We start from the raw sequence: 21,890 nt of genomic DNA, 5'->3' as shown, positions 1-21,890 counted from the left end.
TAATCTAGGATTTCAAGATATATACCTAAAAAACAATAAATTCTACCATAAACATGACATTTTTATCTAACTTTACACCCAAATTAAAGTGCAGATAATTTTTATATATTCTTTAAAATTAAATTTAGGACTATATAATTAAAATGTTTGGAATTTTCCCAATTACTCCTTCCCTCCCTATATATAGACCAATTCACACAACTAAGAAAATTAGGTAAAAATAGTGGTAACTGATCTCAGTGATAAAATAAAATTAATTTAAACTTTTTATTAATAAAATAAAATTATTGAGTAATGAAAGAGAAAAAAAATGTGTGTAAAAAATTGCACTGTATCATCCACAAATAAAATGAATGATAAAAGAATATGTAGAAGAGTTTTTTATATTATCATTATATTTCTAATCATTATTGATTTATTGTATTAATTTCTTGTATAAAATATAAAAATAATATAAATAAATAACAAATGACGGTGTATAAAATCTTTACATCATCTGCTATAAACTGAAACATATTTCGATAGGATTAACATTGGGAGACATGAATTTGTCTGTTGTTAGCATGAGTAAGCAAATGTGTCGTTCCTTTTCTTTTTCTTCTTCTTCTTGTTCTTCTTCTTTTCTTCAGAGTAGAAATGGTTTTGGTTCAGTAATGTTGCTACCATTTTCATCTTTTCGTTCTTCTTCTTCTTCTTCTTCTTTTTCATCAAATTCCCATTTCACTTCTTCTCAGTTACAACAACCCCATCATCTTCGAAGCTCAGACTTGGTCGCTCTCGAATATTCTGACCTCAATCTTTCTTACAACTTGGTATTTTTCTTTCTTTTCTTTTCTTTTATTACACTGTTTAGTGAATTATGTCAAAAGTTCAAATCCCGGAAACAGTCTTTTCGCTTGCGGGATAAGACTGAGTATGTCTACTATCCTCAGACCTCACTATGTAGGATACTCGTGCAATAGGCCTGTATTTTTTAAATTAATTGTCGAGTTTAATATATGTGCACGGTTATACATAGTTAGTACATCATCTATCATTCATTCATTTGTGTTTTTTTTTAGATAATAGAAAATGAATAGTGAATAATGAGAGTGTATTCATTTGTATTACTTTTTTGAATACTACATCATCTACTATTTATTTGTGTTATAATGTATAAAACTCTCATATGATTGACAATACATACATTTGTTTTCCTCTTTATTGTTTTTGTATGATTGAATCCTAATTGTTTGGTAATATTAGCTAATAAGTTATATAAAATGATGTGTTAACTTATTTTTTTAAGCTCCTTGGTAGTGTTACCAAATGCATTATATGAAGGTGTTGTTCTAGTTGTGTAACGTTTGACTGAATCTCCATATCATATTAGGTTAAAGATTAAAAATTCAATATTGAGAGCGACATTTACTGGGAAAGACAATCGCACACCTTGAAAGAGATTATGTCCTTACTTGTGAGGGGATACTCTTGGTTAAATAAATAAAAATGCATTTTATTCAATTGGTTGACTCAACTTATATTATCAAGCAATTATGTATTTCTGTGTGTCAATAAAAAATGATAACATAACATAAAATATATATGATTAGTTAATGATGTAAAAAAATTATATCTGAACATGTCAAAATTAAACTGTTTTTTTTTCCTAATCATGTTGTTTATCCAATTTCAGGATCAGGGTCATGTGAGGATAAGGCAACATGTCAACCCCCTCAGTGCTTCTTTCTCTGTATGTTCTTTTTTTGTAAACTATAAAGTTTCCAATTCATTGATTTTAGCATATATTACTATTCACCTTATTAACCACATTGCTTAATTTCACCAACTTAGACATGTATATTATTACCATATACCGATAAGGTATTGGTCTAGTTGTGTAAGGTCCCTGCTAGATTCTCAGGATGACCAAAAGGTCAAAGGTATGATTCCTTGGACTGGGAGCGACACTTGTTGAGAGGGACAACCACACACCCCGAAGGGATTAGTTCCTTACCCAAAAGAATGAGGGATTGGTCTAGTTGTGTAAGGTCCCCTGCTAGATCTTCAGGATGACCAAAAGGTCAAAGATATGATTCCTTGGGCTGGGAGCGACACTTGTTGAGAGGGGCAACCACACACCCCGAAAAGGATTAGTTCCTTACCCAAAAAGATGAGGATACCCTTGGTAGTACCAAAAAATATTACCATATGCATAGAGTAGTTATACTAATTTTATAAATGATATGTCTATAGGGAGAGCCATATACTGAAACCTGGCATAGTTTCTGTGGCATTTGGTTAGGTTTTTGGTATGGTTGAATAAATCATCTTGCCATGCATTGAGTAATCTTTTGCTTTTCACTAATTTGATTCTTTTTCATATTAGGTTCCTGCACAAGTACCAGACTGGAACATGGTCTTTGCAGACCCAACATTGCCACTCATGGTGGATATTGGATGTGGTAAACGGAATTTCGATCTTAAATTTATTTTATGTATCCATCCTTGATTCATGATAGTGCATTATGACGTCATTCATTCCAGTAGCCTACCCGACCTAGTGTGATAAAGGCTTGGCTGTTGTCATTGTTGTATCCATCCTTGATACATGATAGATCATTATGACTTAAATTCGATCTATGTAGCCGATCCCACCTAGTGGGATAAAGGTTTGGTTGTTGTCGTTGTTGTATCCATACTTGATTGTTGACAGTTAGCAACTTAGCATGCCTGCCATGTACTGTTGTAGATCATCATTTGAAGTAGCATATGACAAAAGTTGTTTCTTACATCATAGATTAAGATTATGCAGGTTGGATTTGACCCCTTCTAATTTCTTGAACCAAAATATCATTCTCAAATTGATAATCTGATTATTTTCATTAATTGCTTTCCCTTAACATCAAAGTGCAATTCAGAAGTAGCTCTACTACCCAACTTTTACATTTTTCGAGTAATCAAATAATCATTTCACTACCCGAGGGATGTAAGTATATTAACTTGTTATAGCATATTTGTTATTGTAAAAATATCAGGTAGTGGCAGGTTTCTTATGTGGCATGCTAAAAGAAATCCTAAAGTGTCAAATTATTTGGGATTGGAAATACGGCAAAAGGTATCGATGTCTTTTTCTCTCTGCAACTTTTCGTTTCAAAAACCCGTAGCTATTGTGGTACCTTTAGGTTTGAATATAGAGAATAATGATATGCTTCATGTGCAGCTAGTCACGCGTGCAGAGTTATGGGTAAAAGATATGACTCTTGATAACATGTACTATCCTAAACTATATTTAGATGATGCAGTAAAACACTTATGTTTATTTTTATCAATGCTGGGAAATGATTGTCATGCTGCAATGCAGACATTTCTTGTTTGCAAATGCCACAATTTCTTTCAAGCAGCTGGTAGAATCGTATCCCGGACCCTTGCGGTTAGTTTCAATTTTGGTGAGTTTATCTTCTTGTACTTGTAATGTTACTACCGTTAGAAGGCTGTCATCTGAATCAAGATTTTCATTTTAGTACTAGGCCCCACTAAGGGTGAGCCTAGTATAACGGTAAGGTTGTTGCTGAGTGACCATAAGTTCACGGGTTCAAATCCTAGAAACAATCTCTCAACTTGCAGGGATAAGGCTGCGTACATCTGCCCTCCCCAAACCCCACTAAATCGGAGCCTCGTGCACCGAGCCTCCATTTTTACCAGGCCCCACTGAGGCGGGGCAACCTATTGTGTGCAGAGCCTAGGGGGTTCTCACTAAGGTTCCCGGGAAAGGGAAGTGCATCAGCCAAGGTCCCCCACAAATCACTGCAAGGCAAGAATGGGTGTCACTGAGCCAAAGGCTTGTTTGGCTATATATATAATTTTGTTTTACTTCGGGTTAAGGTTTTTACATCAAAAGGCCTTTCTGTTCTGATTATCTGATTAAATGATTTTGGCCCATGCTTGCAGTGTCCGGATCCACATTTCAAGAAGAGGCACCATAAAAGAAGAGTTCTACAGAAGCCCTTGGTTGGTGCTATTGTAGATAATCTAATACCCGGGGGACAGGTATATTCCTGCATTCTCTATATATTTTTTAATTCATCTGGAGTTTCGTCGAAAAATTTACTGCTAGCCGTCGTTTGTTTTTTGATAGAAATATTGTTCCAAATTGTCTGAATTCGTTAACTATCCACAGAAACTCCACTAGTTAATGATCTCAGTCTGTTACCGCTACCAAGGAAGCCGTTACACGTGAAAGGGAAAACTCGGAAACAGAAAAAGAAAGACAAGATCCACATGTCATTCTAGAGACTTTTAATCTCCTTCCCGAACCTTTTACTTACCGATTGCCTCCTGTCATGTACTCCTCTAACCCAATAGTGTATATAGCTCTCATCTTTCTCTTACTGCCACATTAACATTGTGTTACGCACTTATTGCTGCTGCCCAATGGGATAGCATTCGAAATATTCCCAATCCTGTCCTCCATGCGTTCATGGTTTACGAGAAAACAAATTAAGACTGAACACCGTGAATAACAGTAGAGTATGGTATTTCATCTCTTGATTTATTCATATGATCAAAAGTACATTATATAGTCATAACAGAGAGACGAAAAATGACACATAAACAGGAAAATCCCATTGAATTCCTAAAATCTAAGAATATCAACAGAATAAAAAATTGTGAACCATAGTCCTTCTAATCATGAGGTGCTGTGATTTTCACAATCTTTCGGGATTGCTTGACTTCTCTTCATACTTAGTGAATATTTAGAACTTTGGTTGACTTGTCTGTATACGTCGTTAACTATTCTAGTTGGAAGATAATCAGCAATCCGCTTGAGGCTTTTCACTGTGTTTATAATGCATGGATTAAAATTTTGTACACGGTTTCGGCATAAAATAAGGTTGAGAAAAACCACAATGTGGTTGAGGAATGAAGGGATGTAGCATGCTCAAAACCAAACTGCTACAGTGCTTACAGTACTTATTTCATTGATGATGGGTTTGGGAAGCATATAGTGTCTTAGGACTTAGTTCTCTGAAATTAATGTGCTAAGTCGGCTAACTCGATATTTTCGATTCCTTCCATTCCCATCTCCATAAAGGTTATGGAGTTAATTTGTTAACCGAAACTGTACTCGAAAGTGGACTATGAAACTAGAGGACAGATTCAATTGAGCTTTGTGAATGCTTGAGTGAACAATGCACTCACAAGTTTGATATGTTTATAACACTTGGACAATGAATGTGCTCTCCTATTGACAAGAACTAATTGAGTTAATTCATAAGCAACAATAAATCTAGCTAGTTACTAATATAAGAGTTCCAATACTATTTCTTATTTCCATCAACTATCATATAATACACGATATGCTGAAATTTCGGAATCATTTTTTCTGTCTCTAATAAATAGATTATGCATTTCATACTCTCATATCTTTCTTATAGTGTAAGTTTTTGGAATCATAAAGCAATGTGGTGGTTATTTTTCTTTTTGTTATGTTCATATATTTTGTTTGAATTTTACTTCAATGATATTTATGCCCATTAAAAGAGTGGCGTTTGTTTGCTTTCGGGCAGTCGAACTTCTGAAGGAAGTACACTAGTGTCATGATTGTAGTCATTTCCGGGGCTTTTCGGCTGAATTTCATGTTTTTCGTTGTATTATGACAGTTGTTCATTCAGTCTGATGTGCTTGAAGTGGCCCTCAACATGAGAATTCAGTTTGATGAATTCGATGCACTCAAACACACAGATACTTTGAACCCAGCTATGCCATGCGACGATGAAGGGTGGTTGTTAAGCAACCCTATGGGGATAAGGACCGAGAGAGAGATTCATGCAGAGTTCGAAGGTGCAAAAATGTATCGACGTCTGTACCAGAAACATACATGATTGTCAAGTGCGACCGGTTTTCCGTCGATTAACCTTCAACCATGAAGCTCATAATGCACACACCACAGTCACCATATGAGACATTGAATCTTAATAGAACAGAAAATGATTTTGTGCTTTTTATATGTTCTAACACACTAGAAGAGTATACATGCTATTTGAGTATTTAGAATGCTTACTAATCTCTTATGGTTTTTTCAATGATGGGTTTTGTATTGTAATGTAGGGACATGAAAACTAATGAATAATTTCGTGTGTATTTAGTATTTTAGTTCTCATGTTGTCAAGTTTTCATGAGAAAAAGATGTATGCACCGATTTTATAAGAGTTTTTTATATTATCACTACATCATCAACCAACCTGTTATTTTCGATCATCATTGACTCCTAAATAAAATAGAGTAAATTACACTGACACCCCTGAATTTAGTGAAATTATACAAATCACTCTTCACTTTTTTACACCTACATAAACCATAGGGGAGGGATCCACTTACTCTTTAAACTTATTCCCTATCCTAACCATCAATTCTAGGGAAGTTCAATAGTTTGAATTAATGAGTAGATCTAAACCATTACTTGTCCGTAAAATTGATGGTCAGGATGAGGGGTAAGTTCAAAAAACTTACTCTTAGAGTAAGTAGATCTTCATTCATAAAAATATCAAACAAACATCATTTTTATTATGAGTGTAATTTCTATGCACTATCACTATAAATTGTAAGGATTCATACACATTCATTACATCATCCATCATTAATTTGTATTACTTTTCTTGAAAATAAATAATGATTAAACATGAATATTGGATGTCGCAATTACAACGTATCAAATTCATACACTATAAATATATACATTTTTAATTCATCTAAAATATCATACATATATATATATATATATAATGCATCTTGATTATCATTGAGAGATCGGATAACCACCAACTTAATTCCTTAAATGGTTTTATCACAAACTCATTCTTCAACAACATAAAATAAATATTATGTTGTTCCTTAGACTAATTTGACATACATCAGAAATGCCGAGAATATGAGATGTACCTAGAATCCTAATATGAACCCAATATCCATTTAATGTTTTGAAAGAGTAAATTTATGACAAAAATATTTAATAGATTAAGTTCCTTTCTCACTTTTCAACAACCAAAATACACTAATTATGTGTGGACTAAAAAAATAGTAGAAAAGTGAGAAGAACAAAAATATGAGGTTAGATGAAGTGAGGCACATGTATGTGTTTGTTATTCCTAACTTCATTTCTTACACTCTATATTGGTTACAGCTGTATTCTCCTACCTTTCATTTTCTCACTCTCTTTTTTTCTTTGTCTTTTATTTCTCTTTTGTCCTTTTATTCACACTTTTTTTATTTTATTTTTAAATTCCTTATAATTAATTTAGATAATGTTTTATATTTATGACTTCATCTACCCAAAACTCTGCTTTTATGAATTCCAAGTTTTATTATGTTTTGATTCCCTTCTTAGTCATACTTTATGTATTATTTTTAACTAAAACTTATATCCTAAAGTTTGATTTATCGACTATATAAGTGTTTTTATACTAAATTATTTATCATTTCTATGTTAGTCATTATTGATTTGTAAACAAAAATAATAAAATAATAATTTTTCATTGATAATACTTATATATTAAACTCTATTATTAAACCAAATTGTGAGATTCAACTATTGACAAAGTATAATAATCAAAATCATTTATTATGTTAGATGGTTTTGTTTAATGCATGTGAAACAAGTTGTATATTAAAGAAATCCATGTTGTTGTTTATGTTTTTTTAATCATATAATGGGATATGATTAACCTCTTTATTTTTAAATTTGTGATTGTCTCAACCTCTCTAATGTATATTTATTGATATATCTTAACTTATTCAGAAAGCATATGTATGCATTAAGAATCAAAACATAGTACATATTAAGAATCAATGCATTAATAAAGGAGTTTAAAATTTATGCACTGATAGTGTAAAGTTTTTTACACGGTTAGTATATCATCTACCACTGATTTGTATTATTTTTGTTTGAGAGTCAATGGTGGTTAACAAATCAATGATAAATGATTTACTGACAGTGTAAATAACATTTATACTGTCAGTATATACATATTAAATCCTTTATAAAGTGGATAATTTCTTTTGTGAGTTGACTTATGATGTTTTCTACTAATGAGGTTTTTGATGAATTTATTATAGATGATACTTTTAGGGTTACAATATCCCATTTAGTTTATGTTTAGCTTTTTTTTTGAGTTGTTGCATTATATATATCCTAATTGTGTTTGTAAGATATTTTTAATTAAATTATATATACTAATAATAAAAGTGGTTAGTTTTTTTTTTATAAATATATTATAAGATTATAATTTTACTCTCATTTAATTTCTCATTAATTAATACTCATGTTCAAAGAATAAAAAGTAGAGATAATCCAATCTTTTAAGGGGCAAATGGGCAAATAATAAATTTTACACACATAACAGAAAAATAACTTATAAAAAATCATGAAACTTTTATATACAAAGGTGAAATTTTTTTATATTGTATCACTTACCTCATTCATATGTTAACTATCATCTCTTCAATAAAATTATATAATACAAATAAATAATGTCTTTGTAAAAAACTTTGCACTAATGTTCCAAAGATATTAATTTTTAAAAAGTATTGTCTCTACTAATTGCTCTAGTTAGCCTGGATTATATATATATGTTCAACAATATACAAAGTGTGAATAAAATATTGATTTTTTAATTAAATGAGTTGAAAAGGGTCATTAGGAAATGGACATAAATAAATACAATTATGACTATTGTAACCACAAATTTTCCCAATTTTTGTTAATTCCTTATGAGAATGAGACAGATTAACAAGATTAGAATCAATTAATCATAATAAATTAGATAAAGTTTGTAGGTTTAGTTTATTTTAAAAAAAAATAAGCTTAAAGTTGTAGCATAAGTGTTGGACCGTACTATGACTAGGAGTCTCCAACCATCGGGGAGTTCAATTGTTACCGGATTATAGGAAGAGTCGAGAGCTAAAAGTGAAACAACATGTCTTGAACCATAACATTAAAGCATTAGTTTCATGGCATTTCCTACATATAAATTCTTTCACTCCTCCCCAATGTTGGACTTCACATTTGAATAAACCCAACAATCTCCACCTCAAGTGTGGGTACCACACACTTTACAACTCGTTCCTCCTTAAGTCTACCATGCCTCAGCCGAACCGTCGGCTTTGATACCACTTATTGAACTAGACTACGATTATGGTGCCTCTAACCATTGGGAAGTTCCATTGTTACCAGGATATGAGAAAAGTAAAGAGTCACAAGAGATACATCATGTATTGAACCAAAATTTTAAGGCATTAGTTCCATGAGTCTTTTCTATTTATAAACTCTTTCACTACTCCTTACATATCCAACATGAGACTTCACACTTGAATAAACTCAACACTAAATATGTTTAACAACATATCTAAAATATCAAATTAGGTTATTTTTGTAACAAAATCAAAAAATGAAGCTCCTCTAACATGAGCTGGTTATAAAGATGACTTATTCCTTCTATCATAATATCAATCCCGTTTTACCATTAATTTCAATATTATCTCTTTCTCATTTACTCTTCAACCAATATTAAAAATGCATGTTATGTCACCTGTGATTTTATTTTTAAATATTGGTATTGGTTTTATTTTAATTCTTAGCCTATCATTAAGTAACAAAAATAAAAAAAAAGATAATATATATATATATATATTAAAAGTACATAAAAATAACTAAATTAATCACAATATAAATAAATAACTTCATATTCATTTTTTTAATTTACTCCTTAAAAAATATTTTTTTATAACTTTCTCAAATGAGACAAATTAACTTATATTCAATTTCAGCTAAAATATTTAAACATAAAAGAATTATAATCTAACAGTTTATAATATCACATATTATAAACTAAAAACACAATATATATCAAACACATTTATTAAAAAGTAACATATTTTACTCTAAGCATCAAAACAAATGGTGATTGATTCGTTTTCCTTCTTTGATTTATTGATTATTTTTTGTATTAGAGACAATAGTTTAGTAAATGCATTTTTTCGGATCCTCTAAATATCTAAAAATAATTTTACATACGTAATTACATGTTTATATTTAAAGATTACACTTTTTTTTGTGATATTCAAATCGAATTAAAATTAAAAATTATGTTACAAATGTTCTAAAATAAAATAAGTGTTAAAGCATTACCATAAATCGCTCCTTCATATATATAGTCACATTTTTATCCAGATATATAAAATCCCTTTATATATAAAATTTGAAATACATTTTATGAAAGGATATTCCACATTGAAATTTATTTATCACCAGAAATCAATCCACTTATCTTTTATATAATAATTCCAAATATATTTCTTGAAATGATATCCAATCTATGGTGATTTATCTTTATATTTTTTATATAATAAATGCTATTTATCCACTCACTCATATTGCACTTCTAACTGAATTCATGATGGTGATATATATTATGCCATGTGATAAGGGAAATACTCATGAGCCATAATTATTATTAATGTTTTTTTCTTCAATTTATCTAAAATGTTGAAGGAAAATATCAAGAATTAGGAAATACTTTCCAATTTTAATCTCAAGAATTATTACCCATAATTTCTTTTATAAAAATTTGAATTCTAACCCATAATGTTTTTATGAAAAGTTGAATTATAATTCACAATTAAGTTTTTTTTGGGAACAAATTTGTAAAATTACTAGGCTTACAATTATTAACAATTATAAAAAATAAACATGATTTTGAAAGGTAATATTATTTTTAATAAATATGACAAATTAATTGCACAACTAAATATTGAAAATTCTAATATTAAATACATAAATAATATTAGGAATGTTAACTACTCCTATACCCTATGAGTTAAAAATCAGTATTAATATCTTTCTGTAATAATTAATTAGTATCACACAATTTAAAAAGTTTGATTTTAATTAAGTGCATTTCTTTCATTAGCATCGAATTAACCCATTTTCAATAATATCCTTTCGAAAAACCAAGACCTTATATAACTAGATCAATTCATATTATTAAATGTTGGATTTTTTGTTTGAAGATGTTTTTTAGTCCATCATAACAAAACTCTCTTTATAAAATGCAGATACATAATTATGTATTCAAACTTGGGACATATTTTTTGGTTTCCCACAAGTATCATCGCACTGGAAGTAATCCTGTCTGAGCTGAGAACATCCACAGGTACGTCTCAAATCCGAAACCTTGTTTAAGGGAAATCAAACATGTACCACTTGAATCATCGCCCGTTGGTAAACTTGGGACATTTGTTAAAGCAGACAAACTTTCCACTAGTTGATCTACTAGTATATTATGATTTAATCTTTGAAGTCTTATCACCATAAACATTTGTAAAATTTTCTTTTAGAAAGTAAACATTTCTAAAAATGTGAGAATAAATGATTGGTGCCAAGAAATCATAGAATTGAAAGTGTACATCATAACCACTAAATGGTTTATATAAAAAATGGAATGCTATTAAATAAATAAAAATAAATGAGTATAATATCTACATTCAGAGTGTTAACAGAAATATATACCCTCTCAATATATTATCAATTATTTATTTGTATTACTTTAATTAAAGAATCAATAATAATTAAATATAAATAATTGATGAATACAATGATAATATATAAAACTTGGAAATACCTGCTAGAAGATTTAGCCCCACATACCTGTGGATGTTCTTGGCTCGAACAAGATTGCCTCCAGTACGATGATACATGTGAGAAATAAAAAAAAAATATAAAACTTGAGTCATAAATGGTTTGATGGTTAAGGTGAAATAATCTAAGGAAGGAAGTGAAAGAGGTTGTGTGTTCGAACCTCACTCATAATAAATAAAATTATAAGATGATTTGATGGTTAGAAGTGGAGTGATAGAAATTGAGGATTCATTCGATGGTTAGAGGTACACTGATAGAAATAAAACTTATATATTCCTGAAAAACAAATATGATATATTCCTGTATTTTCTCCTTATGTTTCGTTACAAAAATTATGCAGACAGAACCATAATCTCAATTAATTCTCAATTCTCTATTTTATCCATCTTTCCCACACAGCAAGGAAAAAGAAAAAAAGACCCATTTTTCACAAATCAACATTTTTTCCTTCATAATGCTTCTCCTGATCTATCTTATCATAATGGGTTTTTCTTATTTTTCTCTCACCTTCTTCTATTGATTTCTTTCTCTTCAAAATAATATTACCCATTTCAATTTTTGGAATTTTCAGAGTGGAACAAACAAAAAAGGTGAGATTTTTGACTTGGGTTTTGTTGATTTCACCTTAAAAATTAGTACTTTTTTTCTGGGATTATTCTTCTTCTGTTGTTGTTTATTTGTTTTGCCTGTGAAGTTGAGGTAATATTATATATTTTGCTTTGAGTTTGCTTATTTGGGTCCCTTTGTGTATAAATTTGAGGTAGTTTGGTGCATTATATTCCAACCAACTAGGTATGTTTTGTTTTGTTACAGTTTTATCCTATGTATGACTTTGACTTTTGTTTTGTCATGTTTCTGTTTTGTTGTTGTTGTTGTTGTTGTTGTTGTTGTTGTTGTTGTTGTATTCCATTAACTGCTTTTGTTGTCTAATGCAATTGTGAGTTACTCACATCTTATTTGGACATTTGTTATCATCACAATTCATTGCTTCTGCAAGTGATTATGTATATTGATTGAATTAGTGTGTTAGTTGATTTGCTTCTTAAATTGATTTTTCAGTTATGTTTTAGCTCAATTGCTTCAATCCATGGTGTTCTTGAGATGTTGAGTTTTTTTTGTATTTTATTATAGCTTTTCACTCAACATATAGATAGCACTCGTAAGTTGAATCTCTCTTTTCTGATCGGAAAGTGCTTATTGGTCGATTCAAATGCAAATTGTATCTTGTTGATGAGAGATCTTGGAAGGATGAGTGTCATGACTATTTTAATATCAGTCGTAGTTAGATTGGAATTGGTTAGTGTAGCAGCTACATGATCGAATGACGCCGTAATGTTCTATCTTGAATTATATCTATAAACAAAAACTATTGACATCTAAATCTTTATTAATTGTTTTCCCGAAAGTTTTCGTGGTCTGCTTGTGCTACTAGCGATTGAGCTATGTCTATCATATCTACCCTCATTATGGGGCATCAATATGCCTTCCCCCACATTCCAAAACTACCTTAGACGAGATTCTATCATCATTTTTTACGTTAGGGTCCCCGACTTTATGTCTAATTGCATATCAAATTTTAGCTTACTAGATTGCTTGGTTGACTTTTTGTCATTTGATTCTCTCACATAGAAGATATACATGTAAACATGTGATCGGCGGTTATTGCCAAAGAGAGTGTTCTTGACGTTCAAATGAGTTTGAGCAAGCCGAATCAATTATTTGACTCTGTTAGTTTCTTTTCTTCTACTAAATGCTCTTTACCCTGATGTTAATGTTGTTTGATACATATCTTAATTTAAGGCGATAACTCGAGAAAACTTACGCGGCTGGTCATCTAAGCAGATTGCTTGGTACACCATCATCAGGACTTTTCACCCCTTTTATAAGGTGGCTTATATATTATCATCTTTCACCGAAAAATGAACATTTTTCCATTACAGAATGAGACACTTGATATTGGATGTTCGAGCTGTATTAAGAAGTAAAAGGGAAATTTGATGAGTACCAAGCTTGTTCATTTTAGTTTAGGTGCTTTCAATTACGTTACTTCAACTACCGTGTGTGAAAAGAATTTGAAATAATATCATATTCCATGATCAGGTTTGGCATGAGGCGTATACACATTTTTACTAATGGCAAACTCGGGAAATTCTTTTATCGAAATGCCTGATATAATGAGCTACACATTGAGCATAACGATAAACAGTTGCTACCACTGATCTTGAATTCGAAGCCTTTAACTGCATGGTGACATTAGATTTTCTCTCTCATGATGCTGAACCTTCTTACCTTTCCCTTTTTTCCTTTAAGTTATTATCTCCACTTTTGGAGAGAGGTTGGGAGAGAAAAAAGGGGAAAAAGTTTTTCCATTTCCCGAATTTTTGTTAATGGCTTACATCCTTCAGCCTTTATTCACCTTTGTAATGCATATTCTGAGATATCAAATGACTTTTTCATGGAGTTGTTTTCTCGGCACGTTATTGCACCCTTTCTGACCATACTCGGTCAAGAATTTAATCATTGTCACTCTTATTCTATGCGATCAAATTAAAATTCTAAACAAGGTAAAGTGAGCTTGTGGGTTTTCTTGTAATCCTGTTTTCCACGCCACAAACTTTTTTGAATCCTTATTATGGAGTCGTTCGATCCATGTAGCCGACCCCACCTAGTGGGATAAAGTCTTGATTGTTGTGTTGTGTAATTGGAGAAGCGCATGCTTAATTTTCGAAAAATTCCTGATGTCAATTGTGCTTATCATTTGTCTTCTATTGTGACAGTGCATCCGAGGTTTCCGGAAATAGTGATTTAGATACAATGGGGGGACACTTGTGACAGATATGGATCCTCAGGCCTTCATTAGGCTGTCAATAGGCTCTTTGGGGCTTCGATATACTGGAATTGAATCGAGCACTGGAAAATCTGGAATTCACAAACTCTCTTCATCTTGTGTTTGCGAAATACGTCTTCGAGGTTTTCCTGTTCAAACATCATCAGTCCCGTTAATATCCTCCGCAGACGTTATACCTGATTCTCAGAACATTGCTTCAAGCTTTTACCTCGAGGAATCCGATTTAAAAGCATTGTTGACTCCTGGTTGTTTCTATAATCCTCATGCTTGTTTGGAGATTGCTGTCTTTTCCGGGAGGAAGGGCTCCCATTGTGGAGTTGGCGTCAAAAGGCAGCAAATTGGGATTTTCAAAATTCAGGTTGGTCCTGAGTGGTGTGAAGGAAAACCGTTGATTCTTTTTAATGGGTGGGTAGGTATCGGCAAGAACAAACAGGAGACTGGAAAGCCAGGTGCGGAGCTACATTTAAAAGTGAAACTAGATCCCGATCCGAGATATGTATTTCAGTTTGAGGATATAACAACATTGAGTCCTCAGATAGTTCAGCTGCAAGGATCTATCCAGCAACCAATCTTCAGTTGCAAGTTCACTAAGGACAGGTGATATGAAATTTGTGATCTATTTACTTTCGTTTATGTCGATTTTTTCCGATATGTTGCATGAAGTATCCACATCTGTTTGAAACTAGGTTTGCTTCATTGTGTATATGTTTTCCTTATAGGTTCATTTTTACTAATTAACACTCTTCTATAAAACTAACACTTCATGTATTATATATCAGAATTTTATTAAAAAGTAATTCACTTTTTTCTTTTCCGTTAGAGAAGTTATATGTCAAGAATCTCTTATAGACTTGATAGCTTGGCACTGTCTTCTTGATATGCTCCCGGTTTTCCCACGGTTTCAGTTAGGCACTACCCACCTTTCGATATTCAGAAAACCTTGCCTTCGCCGCTGTAATGATATGATGAGACTTTTATTAAGTTTCTCTTCTAACAAAATGTTTTTCTCTGCATTCTTAAGCATAGACAAAACACACATAGCACGGATACCCGAATCTTTATTTACACTGATGCAGTTAATCATTCTACTTCTCCAATGGCACATAAGAATTTGAGACCTGAATTTTGGACCTTGGAATTAATTAAATCATCCTTAGTCGTTTTCTTTATCTTTCCTTTGTCATTTGGAAGTGATATCTACAAATATGAAACTTTGAGCTAAAAATTTGTTGTTAATAAGACTCTTGATAGTTATGAAATGACAGGGTTTCCCAGATGGACCCATTGAGCAGTTACTGGTCAGGTTCTGCTGATATTACCGACTTAGAGTCCGAGAGGAGAGAGCGAAAGGGGTGGAAGGTGAAGATACATGATCTTTCTGGCTCAGCTGTAGCTGCAGCCTTCATAACGACTCCATTCGTTCCATCTTCTGGTTGTGATTGGGTTGCAAGATCCAACCCAGGAGCATGGTTGATTGTTCGTCCTGATGCTCGTGGACCCGAAAGCTGGCAACCATGGGGAAAGCTTGAAGCATGGCGTGAGAGAGGTCTTAGAGATTCTATCTGCTGTCGGTTCCATCTTCTATCTGAAGCTCAGCAAGGAGGCGGGCTTCTTATGTCTGAAATAAATATAAGTGCCGAAAAAGGTGGGGAGTTTTTCATAGACACCGAAAAACGTATGCGAACCGCAGCTGCAGTAGCAGCAGCAACTCCAATACCTAGTCCACAAAGCAGTGGAGACTTCGGTGCACTGAGTCCAGTCGTCGGAGGTTTTGTCATGAGCTGTAGAGTTCAAGGTGAAGGGAAGCGTAGTAAGCCGTTAGTACAACTGGCATTGCGACACGTGACATGTGTGGAGGATGCCGCTATGTTCATGGCACTCGCTGCAGCAGTCGACCTCAGTATCGAAGCGTGTAGACCTTTTCGGAGAAAGTTCAGGAGAGGTTTTCGGCATTCTTTCTGAATGAACAAATCAAATGTATAACAACTATGTTTAATGTATGTGAATGCTCTATATTTTGCTTTTCATTGCTGCAATACTTGGGAAAATGTATAGCATAAGTTCCACACATTTAACTCTTATAGAATATTGCTTCAACTCATTAGCATTGTGATGTAGCCAAAGCCATAAAATAGGCTTAAGTTAATCAACTTTTTCTAAAAATAACTTCTAACAAGAGAATAAATATCATGATTTGTATTAATTGAAAGTCATGATTTATTAATAACTAATAAGTTGAAAAATATATATGTAGAGATCATATTATCCAAGAAAGTTGATATTAAAGCATGATAACATAATATCTATTGTCAAAATATCAATTACTTGTATTTTGGGTTTGTTGAGATAAATCACCTACTTTTTTTTTTTTTTTTTTTTTGGATACTATCAAGGTATATCTTATCACCTTTTTTGGTAAGGAACTAATCCATTTTGGGGTCGTGGTTGCCCCTTCCAATAAATATTGCACTCAAGAATTGAACTATCGATTTTGAGGATCTAGTGAAGTCTTATATCACTAGACCAATACCAATGTTGGAATGAGGACTTATGCAGATGCATTTATCATCAACTGTCAAATGATGACTCTGTGTGTAGGAGATTCGCCGATAAGGCGAGTAAATTAAATGGAGGGTGATTCAATTCCTAGAGGAAGAGTGATCATTAAAAACCATTAGTGAAATGATTAAAAAAATACCTAAAAGATAAATATTTTGTCAATAAATATGATTTATAATAGGAAATTAAAACCACACGTGAATCTATACAAAACAAAATACTTTGTATATTAGATTATGAATATATTACATAAAAATATAAACAAAAGTATACGAGCCGTAAAAAAATCGTAGTCATACAAATCCTTTAACGTGGGCACGTGGCCCATGAAGTTAAGAATTAATTCCAAATTTAACATTTTGACCAATAATGCATAAAAATGAAAGCGAAATCTTTGTACGGGGAGATAAATTATATCTTTCAGTTAGTAAAATTATTATATATGTACTACTTTGTTTAGTTTTAGAAATATTTTTTGTAGAAAATGATTAAATAGAACCCATGTCATGATTTTAATGACATAAAGAGACAATTTATCTCCTTATACCATAAGATACTTTATTTTATTTAAAAAAATCTTAAAAATATCATTATCATATATTGTCATGATTGGAAACTCATGGAGACTAGAACAGGAAACTAAAAATTTGGATACAACACATGAGAATCATTAGTCACAAATGGAGTATAAGTTTAGCAAGAGGTGAATAAATCTCAACCGTAGAAGAAAAAATGGGAGATCATATTATTCTACAAACTACTATACAAATATCTTTGATCAACTATACAATATGATGAAGAAATACGAGAGATATACACCATATGATTTAAACGGAATGATTGTAATGAAAGAACGCTTCAAGTGACATACATGATAGAAAGATGGTACTCAAACTTAAGGAAATTTTTTTAATGCACATCTATAAGACCCACAATGTAATATATGATTGGATGTTGGACGATGAAATATTAACAAAAAAATATGTGGAAGAGATGAAAATATTGTTTGATGAGTGAACACACTATAAAGACAAGATAAAGAGTGAATACATTACGGAAATGTCAAGTAGCCACCAATAATTTAAATTGCGGACTGCGTTACCTAATATGCCGACAATATTGCGATTGTAGTGGTCGTCGCAACTGCATCACACCGCAATTGTGGTGTGACTCTAAATTATAATGATGCAGCCGGATCGGGCCGCAATGCAACCACATCAGGCCACAACACAACCGCATCAGATTGCATTTGGATCGCATCAGGCCACAACACAACCGCATCAGATTGCATTTGGACCGCATCAGGCTGCTTCTGACCACATCCAATCGCATCGGGCGACATTGAATTCAAAAATATTTTTTAATGACAAAATAATTCACACCGCAACGACTGCAATCTGCTTTGCAACGACAACCGCTACCACAATCGTATTAATCACAACCATTACCGTAATGGTGACCATAATTTAAAACACTCATAGCCACTATTGTAGAAAATAAGTTAGAAGTGCATCTTATGTGGTTTGAGCATGTGTGGAGGAGACCATTAGAAATCTGAGTAAGAAGAATAATTCAAATAGAAGTTAGTACAATTGCTGCTAGAGGTAGAGATATGACAATAAAATCAGTAGACAATGATTATGAAATATTTACATATCAATAATTTGACAATAAATATGATTTAACAAAAAAAGATTATAACTTTGTACTATATATATATATAGTAGGTCTCTCCTACTAAGTAATTTGTTGGTCGCTGATGCATCAATGTATTTTATGTACATAAACAATTGAAAAATTGTGTAGTCAATATTAGAAACCATGTAATAAGAAAATGATGTGTATTTTATTGATTTGATGAATTGATTGAATCAATTAAATAAATTAATTATAAAGAAATTAATTAACTTATTATATAGAAAATATAAGAGATTTAAGTCTAGCCAACTCCTAACTAACTAATCTATTTTACATATGTTTTAATCATGGAAATTGAATTTACAAAGATTGCTTGTTATGCAAAAAAATAAGTGGGTTTAAATAATAATACACACAATACAATATTAATTCAAAATATCAAAATATATTTCAATATTCCCTCAAGTGGGAGAGTGAATGTTGACAACTCTCGAATTGGACAAAAGATGATTGAAGGAAGAAGACTACAAAATCTTGTATCAACAATGTTGGAGCTCTAGAACTTGATGGGTACATATTGTTGAAGCTATAGAATCTAGAATTATGGACCCTGTTTCTGTGCTAGAACAAATTGAACTCCAAATTTGTCTAAGTAAAAGAGGAAGCTTTTAGTGTGAAAAATACTAGAAAAGGCTGAGAAATTATTGTCAGTGTGTGATGAAGGGTCTTGGCTTGAATTAAAGGTAATAATGTTGTTTATCAGGAATCAACTGTTAGTATAGAGAAAGTGATTGTTGTGCAACATTGATCATAAATAATAAAATAAAAACATAGAATAAATAGAAGAGAAGAAACAAGAGAATTTGTTAATGGAGTTCAACCAATTATACCTATGTCACTAGGAGTGTTGAACAACAACCACAATATTACTAGAGAATAAGAATTACAAGCTCTAGCACACTCATGGACCCAAGTGTCCATGAAGTGTTTCTATTTAGTGCTTCTATTTTTTATGCACAATATAACAAGAGACTTGAGTTCATTATATAACATTGGTCACATCATTCCAATACCAGGCAATGTGAGATTAATACAATGACATATTTCAAGCATCCCCAACACCAACATAAAATAATGAAGATGAAAGAAGATATAATATTGCTCAAGAATATCATGCTTTTTTGACAAAAAATGAGAGAAACCTTGAATATGATGAAATACGGACAATACATGTTCAAGAATAACAAGAAAAAGATATGATAAATTATGAGCATTATTTGCTTCAAGAATAATGGAAGAAAAACAATATGAAATATGAGCAATTTTTACTCAAGAATAACAAGAGAAAAATATAATGAAATATGAGCGCAATATTTACCTCGAGTATATCAAGAAGTATCGAGAGAGATAGAGAATATGAAGATCATAAAATAGAATGATAAGAGAGAGAAGAGAAAAAACTTGTTTTAGAATGTGACAATGATTGTCATATTAAATGGTTGTAATGCGTTTTTCAATTTGCCTCATGGTAACACCTCAAATGAATCCTTGTGAAGAAGTCAAAATCCGCTTTAATGTAGAAATCAATATTGATAGCACTACTTCCATCAAGAATATGTGCTTTGCCATTAGGAACATTTAAGAAGAAGAAGAAAATAAGGAGAAGGAAAATGTACAAGGAATATATACATTATTCTGATGCTATATTAGAAATCACAGAGCAAGAAAATGATGTGTTTTTCAATGACCGGATGAATTGATTGAATCAACTGAATGAATTAATTACAAAGAAATTAATCAACCTATTATATAGAAAATATAAGAGACTTAACTCTACGTAACTCCTAAGTAACTAACTAACAAATCTATTTTATACATGTTTTAATCCTGGAATTTGAATTTACAACGTGATGGCTTGTTATGCAAAAAGTAAGTGAGTTTAAAATAATTAAAAACCCAATATAATATTTGCCCAAAATACGAAAATATTTTTCAATAATCAATACCATCATAAACAATTTAATCATATGGCATGTGGACAATTCGACCACATTATTCATATGTAGGTAAATAATAGTCAAAATACAAGTACAAACATTAGATATGAAATGAATCAACATATAAACACATACCCATTCAACTAAAACTAATGAGCATTATTTCTAAGTTCATATATACAAGAAATTCTCTCATTCATAATCAATTAACTGAGCCACCTCCATGTGCTTGAAATCCCAAGTACCTAATAAGAGTTAAAATTATATATTTGTATGGCTTTTCAGAAACTGAATAGAATAATCCTAATTAAATTAATGAAAATAAAAAATATTCAAATATATTATTTTAACAATGTAATTTCATCTGGATGGGATAAAAAATGTATTGGCACAAATTGGATAAAACTAACTAGAATTGGTATGGTGTAGGTGTTAGATTTCTGTATGCAAATAACATGATTGCACTTTTTGTCTTCTCCTGATATAAGTCAAAGGGAAAAAACTCAGTTTAGAATTATTCACACACAAATCATTATTCTCTAATATATAGTGTTAGTTTCTCAACATTTCTGGAGGACGTAGATACTATTGGCCAAACGTTATTACTAAATTTCTTGTGTTATTCTCTTGTCCTTATTTTTTTTTACTATTTGATTGTTTGATTGTTCCAAACAATTGATATCAGAGCCAATTGGTATATGTCTTTTAGCCTAGACACTAGATTATGGCAAAGAAGGATGAAGACTGTATTGGTTGAACAAGGTCTGTCAGAGACACTCCATGATGATAAAGTAGATGAGTTGAAGGAGAAGGAAATAAGGCATGAAAATGGTGGGACCACAATTGTGTTGGATCTAGAACCACAGAAGTCCATGTATTAGATTGAAACCAAGGTAGAGATAGAGACAGAGGCGTTGATTCAGATACTGACAATATTTCTATAGATGTTGAGAGAATGATATCATTTGAGATGAGAAACGGAATACCCTAATGGCTTGTCTGCGATGTCATAGTGAAAGATATTAATTGTTAGCAGATCCACAAATGCACAAAGGCACAAGCTGACTTTGATATAAGGTGTAACATGGACATTGGCTTGGATGCAAGGTGTAACATAGACATTAGTAGAGATGCAATGTGAGACCTGTGCATTGGCTTGGATGCAAAGGTGTGA

The 21,890-nt window shown here is 31.8% G+C and overlaps 2 protein-coding genes across 6 annotated transcripts; both read left to right on the top strand.

Moving 5' to 3' along the window:
- Positions 532-6,152, top strand: LOC109361567 (tRNA (guanine-N(7)-)-methyltransferase). 2 transcript variants are annotated; one of them, XM_019607059.1, is made up of 8 exons: positions 532-812; positions 1,676-1,732; positions 2,369-2,444; positions 3,018-3,097; positions 3,203-3,252; positions 3,344-3,428; positions 3,931-4,029; positions 5,643-6,152. In XM_019607059.1, exons 1-8 carry the CDS (start codon positions 543-545, stop codon positions 5,862-5,864), a joined length of 939 nt encoding a protein of 312 aa, XP_019462604.1. In that variant the 5' UTR covers positions 532-542; the 3' UTR covers positions 5,865-6,152. The 2 variants fall into 2 exon arrangements, with proteins under 2 accessions (XP_019462604.1, XP_019462605.1); XM_019607060.1 differs by lacking the exon at positions 5,643-6,152 and adding an exon at positions 4,160-4,440.
- LOC109362738 lies at positions 12,007-16,623 on the top strand. Of its 4 annotated transcripts, none has more exons than XM_019608737.1 (3): positions 12,007-12,264; positions 14,452-15,119; positions 15,788-16,623. In XM_019608737.1, exons 2-3 carry the CDS (start codon positions 14,512-14,514, stop codon positions 16,482-16,484), a joined length of 1,305 nt encoding a protein of 434 aa, XP_019464282.1. In that variant the 5' UTR covers positions 12,007-12,264; positions 14,452-14,511; the 3' UTR covers positions 16,485-16,623. The 4 variants fall into 4 exon arrangements, with proteins under 4 accessions (XP_019464282.1, XP_019464285.1, XP_019464286.1 ...); XM_019608740.1 differs by having other exon boundaries at positions 12,007-12,271; positions 14,459-15,119; XM_019608741.1 differs by lacking the exon at positions 12,007-12,264 and adding an exon at positions 12,335-12,353 and having other exon boundaries at positions 14,459-15,119.

Source organism: Lupinus angustifolius, chromosome LG12, assembly GCF_001865875.1.
Source record: "Lupinus angustifolius cultivar Tanjil chromosome LG12, LupAngTanjil_v1.0, whole genome shotgun sequence".
Taxonomy (NCBI): domain Eukaryota; kingdom Viridiplantae; phylum Streptophyta; class Magnoliopsida; order Fabales; family Fabaceae; genus Lupinus; species Lupinus angustifolius.
The sequence above is the reverse complement of the archived record's forward strand: the minus strand, read 5'-3'. Positions and strand labels throughout refer to the sequence as shown.